Genomic DNA, 8222 nt, shown 5'->3' with positions numbered 1-8222 from the left:
TCAATCACATCATTCTCCTAATGATGTGATCCCGTTAATCAAATGACAACTCATGTCTATGGTTAAGAAACATAACCATCTTCGATTAACGAGCTAGTCAAGTAGAGGCATACTAGTGACATTTTGTTTGTCTATGTATTCACACAAGTATTATGTTTCCGGTTAATACAATTCTAGCATGAATAATTAACATTTATCATGATATAAGGAAATAAATAATAACTTTATTATTGCCTCTAGGGCATATTTCCTTCAACTAGCAGTTGGAAGTACGGAGTTAGACCCAGGAAGATGTTGCAATACCTCATCAGTTGTTCCATGCCCCTCCATGACATTGGGTTTATCTTTGTCTTCCACAAAGATAGGTGTTCCCGGTGGCACACCGATGGCCATTGCATAATTCCCGGTGGCTTGTTTATTAGCAAAGCAATTTTCCATATAGTTGTAGTTCTCAAGTTGGGAATTGAGAAGTTCAGCATCTGTTGGATGATCCTACAACACCATTGCTTGAAAGTAAGTAACTAACAAAGATATCATTTCAGCAATGAAGCATCTATTCATTTCAAAGTGCATGCATACCTGAGTGTGGCCCAAATAGTGTTGTTCTTCTAGAAGTACCATCTTCTTGTCATCATCCCAAAGTGCCCCACTTAAACTCTTCAAATAAACAATTCTTGTCCACCTATTCCGCCTCTTGTGAATATGATTGTGCACTTGAGTAATAGACACATCATAACCAACGAAAGCAGATACAGACTTTGCAACTTTCAGTTTTGCAGCCTCTTTGAATCCTTTGTCAGTCTTGGCACCTCTTTCCGCCACCTCTGAAAGACCTTTCAACATCATTGCCGACATAGGCGGAGTCCAATTCATGACCTTGGGGGCCTTCTTGGGCAGAGCACCAACAGTTGGAACCTCCAGCACCTCATCATCCATCTACAACAGAAAAATTCCAGAAGTTAATAACACATCCCAACACACAAAAACATATTTCAGCAGCTCAAAAACATATCCCAGCACCTAAAAATGAATTCCAGCACATAAATATGATATTCCAGCACCTAGAAAACACATTCTAGCACATAAATATGATATTCCAGCACCTAAAAATGAATTCCAGCACATAAATATGATATTCCAACACCTAGAAAACACATTCCAGCACATAAATATGATATTCCAGCACCTAAAAATGAATTCCAGCACATAAATATGATATTCCAGCACATAAATATGATATTCCAGCACCTAAAAATGAATTCCAGCACATAAATATGATATTCCAGCACATAAATATGATATTCCAACAATACCAAGTGACACATAAATTGTTTTACAACACCAAGACACATGATACATCAAATGTTTGCTAGTCCTCTATTTGCCCACATATGATTTGCAAATTCATCTCGCTTTTGAGCCCAAGAATGATTGTCATAGACAATATCATTGGGATCTTCATCATTGGGTTCCGGATCCCATGTTTCCTCGTGCGGGAAATATTCATCCTCACCATATTGAAGTACCCAATTGTGAAGAATCGCACAAGCTAGCACTACTTTTACTTGGGTCTTGTAACCATGGAATGGCTTATTGTAGACAAACTTCCAACGGTTTTTGTATACAACAAAAGCCCTCTCAACCGATGTCCTCAAAGAAGAGTGTCTTAAGTTGAACAACTCTTTGGCATTTTGAGGATGGTTCCCTCGACCATACTCTTTCAAGTGGTACCTCGTGCCTCGGTATGGTGGAAGAAAACCCGGCCTCACAGCATACCCCGCATCAACAAGGAAGAATTTTCCTATGAACAAACAACTATTAGCTATGGGTAGAAATATTAATATACTTAGGTAGTAGGCTCTAAATTTATTACCTATAGGAACTTTCAACCCATCTTCCCTCTCCAATGCATTTGCAAGTATAAGGGCATCATGAGCTGACCCCTCCCAACCCGCAAGTACATAGGTAAACTTTAGATCAAAGTCTACCGCGGCCATCACATTTTGGGTAGTCCCCTCTTTTCTGCCCCTAAAGGCAGCTGAGATACTTTTTGGGACTCTAGCAAGCACATGAGTCCCATCTATTGCTCCAACACAATCCTAATTAATAAATACAATTGGTTATTATTCTTAAGTCCCATCAATTGTTTGTCTTTGTTTGAATAAAAAAATTACCTTGAAAATGGATTGAAGCGGGTGCTTTCTTGTATTTTACGATGGCAATGGTTGGAGGGAGGCCGAATCATCTCATCTCTCAACTCCCCAACAACATAAAGCATTGCCTTAAAATACCTACTAATGACTTCGATTGATCTTCTAAAGATAGGTTGTAGTGTCCTATACCTTTGGTTATGGCCAACTACGTAAAGAAACATGGCAACTTGTTCCTCAATAGAAGTATGGATGCTATCCAACAACAAATTTCTCTCTCTAAATATAGCACACAAACGGAAAAATGGAGCTTTTCTCATTCTAAGTTGATTTGAACAATTTATGTCACTAGAGTGATAAATGTATCTCAAATTTGACTCTCTAGATATGGCACGATCGGCCATGATGCCCACGGTTATCCTTGGTGTTTGTTGCCTAGATCTTCTAAACATGACCATCATGTAAGCATACAATCCAGCCACTAGACCGGCTCCTCTCACAATTAGTTGCCTTCGTTTTCTTGCCAATTCATCCATCTATGACAATACAAACAAATAACAGGAAACTTAGCACACCATAATTTTTCAGCATGACAAGCAATGAACAGAGATAAATAGTTTAATAAATTCCTATTCCAATTATGATAAGCAATTTTGTCAGCATGACAAGCATGATAAGCAATTCTCTCTTATTCCACTTTAGCTCTAGCCTGTTCAAGGTGGGGAGCTGAGTCAGGAACAAGATCTCTTCTCTGTTCTTCCCTGTACAACAACAAGATCTCTACCCTGTTCAAGGTGGGGAGCCGAGGCAGGAAGTTTGGATAGGGGAAGGAAGAGAGGAGGAAGGCGGGGGAAGGGAAGGGACGGGCGGATCTGCTACCTTCAGCACGGTGGCGGCGGCGAGTTGAGGACGGCCAGGAGCAGGGGCGGGCCGGCGACGAGTCGAGGACCGGCCAGGAGTACGGGCGGGGTGGCGGCGACGTACACCTTCAACACGACGGTGGGGGTTGAAGAAGGAGGGGCCTGGCGGCGGGGTAGCGCGAGGGGATCGACGGCGCGCAGGCGCTGGCGGTTAGGTTAGATGGGGTCGCGCGAGGGCAGGGGGGAGCGGGGTGTTGGGTTTCGTAGTAATTTCAAAAAAATTCCTACGCACACTCAAGATCATGGTGATGCATAGCAACGAGAGGGGGAGAGTGTGATCTACGTACCCTTATAGATCGACAACGTAAGCGTTAACTTAGTTGATGTAGTCGTACGTCTTCACGGCCCGACCGATCAAGCACCGAAACTACGGCACCTCCGAGTTTAAGCACACGTTCAGCTTGATGACGATCCCCGGACTCCGATCCAGCAAAGTGTCGGGGAAGAGTTCCGTCAGCACGACGGCGTGGTGACGATCTTGATGTACTACTGTCGCAGGGCTTTGCCTAAGCACCGCTACAATATTATCGAGGACTATGGTGGAAGGGGGCACCGCACACGGCTAAGAATATGATCACGTGGATCAACTTGTGTGTCTAGGGGTGCCCCTTGCCTCCATATATAAAGGATCCAAGGGGGGTGCGGCCAGCCCTAGTAGGAGGCGCACAGGAGGAGTCCTACTCCTACCGGGAGTAGGACTCCCCTCCCTTTCCTTGTCCAAGTAGGAGAGGGGGAAGGAGAGAAGGAAAAAGGGGGGGGGGCGCCCCTCCCTCCTTGTCCAATTCGGACTAGGGGGAGGGGGCGCGCGGCCTACCCTGGCAGCCCCTCCTCTTCTCCACCTTAGGCCCATGAGGCCCATTAACCCCCCGAGGGGTTCCGGTAACCCCCGGTGCTCTGGTTTTATCCGAAACTTCCCCGGAACACTTCCGGTGTCCGAATATAGCCGTCCAATATATCAATCTTTATGTCTCAACCATTTCGAGACTCCTCATCATGTCCGTGATCACATCCGGGACTCCGAACTAACTTCGGTACATCAAAACTCATAAACTCATAATATAACTGTCATCGAAACCTTAAGCGTGCGGACCCTACGGGTTCGAGAACAATGTAGACATGACTGAGACATGTCTCCGGTCAATAACTAATAGCGGAACCTAGATGCTCATATTGGCTCCTACATATTCTACGAAGATCTTTTATCGGTCAGACCGCATAACAACATACGTTGTTCCTTTTGTCATCGGTATGTTACTTGCCCGAGATTCGATCGTCGGTATCCCATACCTAGTTCAATCTCGTTACCAGCAAGTCTCTTTACTCGTTCCGTAATACATCATCTCACAACTAACTCATTAGTTGCAATGCTTGCAAGGCTTATGTGATGTGTATTACCGAGAGGGCCCAGAGATACCTCTCCGACAATCGGAGTGACAAATCCTAATCTCAAAATACGCCAACCCAACATGTACCTTTGGAGACACCTGTAGAGCACCTTTATAATCACCCATTTACGTTGTGACGTTTGGTAGCACACAAAATGTTCCTCCGGCAAACGGGAGTTGCATAATCTCATAGTCATAGGAACATGTATAAGTCATGAAGAAAGCAATAGCAACATACTAAAGGATCGGGTGCTAAGCTAATGGAATGGGTCATGTCAATCACATCATTCTTCTAATGATGTGATCTCATTAATCAAATAACAACTCTTTGTTTATGGTTAGGAAACATAACCATCTTTGATTAACAAGCTAGTCAAGTAGAGGCATACTAGTGACACTCTGTTTGTCTATGTATTCACACATGTATTATGTTTCCGGTTAATACAATTCTAGCATGAATAATAAACATTTATCATGATATAAGGAAATAAATAATAACTTTATTATTGCCTCTAGGGCATATTTCCTTCAATCTCCCACTTGCACTAGAGTCAATAATCTAGATTACACAGTAATGATTCTAACACCCATGGAGCTTTGGTGCTGATCATGTTTTGCTCGTTGAAGAGGCTTAGTCAACGGGTCTGCAACATTCAGATTCGTATGTATCTTGCAAATCTCTATGTCTCCCACCTGGACTAGATCCCGGATGGAATTGAAGCCTCTTTTGATGTGCTTGGTTCTCTTGTGAAATCTGGATTCCTTTGCCAAGGCAATTGCACCAGTATTGTCACAAAAGATTTTCATTGGACCCGATGCACTAGGTATGACACCTAGATCGGATATGAACTCCTTCATCCAGACTCCTTCATTTGCTGCTTCTGAAGCAGCTATGTACTCCGCTTCACATGTAGATCCCGCTACAACGCTTTGTTTAGAATTGCACCAACTGACAGCTCCACCGTTTAATGTAAACACGTATCCGGTTTGCGATTTAGAATCGTCTGGATCAGTGTCAAAGCTTGCATCAACGTAACCTTTTACGATGAGCTCTTTGTCACCTCCATATATGAGAAACATATCCTTAGTCCTTTTCAGGTATTTCAGGATGTTCTTGACCGCTGTCCAGTGATACACTCCTGGATCACTTTGGTACCTCCCTGCTAGACTTATAGCAAGGCACACATCAGGTCTGGTACACAGCATTGCATACATGATAGAGCCTATGGCTGAAGCATAGGGAACATCTTTCATTTTCTCTCTATCTTCTGCAGTGGTCGGGCATTGAGTCTTACTCAACTTCACACCTTGTAACATAGGCAATAATCATTTCTTTGCTTGATCCATTTTGAACTTCTTCAAAACTTTGTCAAGGTATGTGCTTTGTGAAACTCCAATTAAGCGTCTTGATCTATCTCTATAGATCTTAATGCCTAATATGTAAGCAGCTTCACCGAGGTCTTTCATTGAAAAACTCTTATTCAAGTATCCCTTTATGCTATCCAGAAATTCTATATCATTTCCAATTAGTAATATGTCATCCACATATAATATCAGAAATGCTATAGAGCTCCCACTCACTTTCTTGTAAATACAGGCTTCTCCAAAAGTCTGTATAAAACCAAATGCTTTGATCACACTATCAAAGCGTTTATTCCAACTCCGAGAGGCTTGCACCAGTCCATAAATGGATCGCTGGAGCTTGCACACTTTGTTAGCTCCTTTGGATCGACAAAACCTTCTGGTTGCATCATATACAACTCTTCTTCCAGAAATCCATTCAGGAATGCAGTTTTGACATCCATCTGCCAAATTTCATAATCATAAAATGCGGCAATTGCTAACATGATTCGGACAGACTTAAGCATCGCTACGGGTGAGAAGGTCTCATCGTAGTCAATCCCTTGAACTTGCCAAAAACCTTTTGCGACAAGTCGAGCTTTGTAGACAGTAATATTACCGTCAGCGTCAGTCTTCTTCTTGAAAATCCATTTATTCTCAATTGCTTGCCGATCGTCGGGCAAGTCAATCAAAGTCCATACTTTGTTCTCATACATGGATCCCATCTCAGATTTCATGGCTTCAAGCCATTTTGCGGAATCTGGGCTCACCATCGCTTCTTCATAGTTCGTAGGTTCATCATGATCAAGTAGCATGACTTCCAGAACAGGATTACCGTACCACTCTGGCGCGGATCTCACTCTGGTTGATCTACGAGGTTCAGTAGTATCTTGTTCTGAAGTTTCATGATCATCATCATTAGCTTCCTCACTAACTGGTGTAGGTGTCACTGAAACAGTTTTCTGTGATGCACTACTTTCCAATAAGGGAGCAGGTACAGTTACCTCGTCAAGTTCTACTTTCCTCCCACTCGCTTCTTTCGAGAGAAACTCCTTCTCCAGAAAGTTTCCGAATTTAGCAACAAAAGTCTTGCCTTCGGATCTGTGATAGAAGGTGTATCCAATAGTTTCCTTTGGATATCCTATGAAGACACATTTCTCCGATTTGGGTTCGAGCTTATCAGGTTGAGGCTTTTTCACATAAGCATCGCAGACCCAAACTTTCAGAAACGATAACTTTGGTTTCTTGCCAAACCACAGTTCATAAGGCGTCGTCTCAACGGATTTTGATGGTGCCCTATTTAACGTGAATGCGGCCGTCTCTAGAGCGTATCCCCAAAACGATAACGGTAAATCAGTAAGAGACATCATAGATCGCACCATATCTAGTAAAGTACGATTACGACGTTCGGACACACCATTACGCTGTGGTGTTCCGGGTGGCGTGAGTTGCGAAACTATTCCACAATTTTTCAAATGTACACCAAACTCGTAACTCAAATATTCTCCTCCATGATCAGATCGTAGGATTTTCTACTTCACTCTGAAATTCTTTGAACTTTTCAAATGTTTCAGACTTGTGTTTCATTAAGTAGATATACCCATATCTGCTTAAGTCATCTGTGAAGGTGAGAAAATAACGATATCCGCCACGAGCCTCAATATTCATCGGACCACATACATCTGTATGTATGATTTCCAACAAATCTGCTGCTCTCTCCATAGTACCGGAGAACGGTGTTTTGGTCATCTTGCCCATGAGGCACGGTTCGCAAGTACCAAGTGATTCATAATCAAGTGGTTCCAAAAGTCCATCAGTATGGAGTTTCTTCATGCGCTTTACACCGATATGACCTAAACGGCAGTGCCACAAATAAGTTGCACTATCATTATCAACTCTGCATCTTTTGGCTTCAACACTATGAATATGTGTGTCACTACTATCGAGATTCAATAAAAATAGACCACTCTTTGAGGGTGCATGACCATAAAATATATTACTCATATAAATAGAACAACCATTATTCTCAGATTTAAATGAATAACCGTCTCGCATCAAACAAGATCCAGATATAATGTTCATGCTTAACGCTGGCACCAAATAACAATTATTTAGGTCTAATATTAATCCCGAAGGTAGATGTAGAGGTAGCGTGCCGACTGCGATCACATCGACTTTGGAACCGTTTCCCACGCGCATCGTCACCTCGTCCTTAGCCAATCTTCGCTTAATCCGTAGTCCTTGTTTCGAGTTGCAAATATTAGCAACAGAACCAGTATCAAATACCCAGGTGCTACTGCGAGCATTAGTAAGGTACACATCAATAACATGTATATCACATATACCTTTGTTCACCTTGCCATCCTTCTTATCCGCCAAATATTTGGGGCAGTTCCGCTTCTAGTGACCAGTCTGCTTGCAGTAGA

The 8222-nt window shown here is 42.7% G+C and overlaps 1 protein-coding gene across 1 annotated transcript; it reads right to left on the bottom strand.

The window, feature by feature from the left end:
• Positions 1-252: 252 nt before the first annotated feature.
• LOC147972246 (uncharacterized) lies at positions 253-2686 on the bottom strand. Its single transcript, XM_087524268.1, has 5 exons — positions 2176-2686; positions 1874-2101; positions 1443-1801; positions 580-936; positions 253-492 (listed from the first exon to the last, which is right to left on the bottom strand). Exons 1-5 carry the CDS (start codon positions 2684-2686, stop codon positions 253-255), a joined length of 1695 nt encoding a protein of 564 aa, XP_087380394.1.
• Positions 2687-8222: the final 5536 nt, after the last annotated feature.

The sequence above is a fragment of the Triticum urartu genome, chromosome 5A, assembly GCF_056163025.1.
Source record: "Triticum urartu cultivar PI428250 chromosome 5A, HENAU_Tu73, whole genome shotgun sequence".
Classification (NCBI taxonomy): Eukaryota; Viridiplantae; Streptophyta; class Magnoliopsida; order Poales; family Poaceae; genus Triticum; species Triticum urartu.
This window is presented reverse-complemented; position numbering and strand designations above follow the sequence as displayed.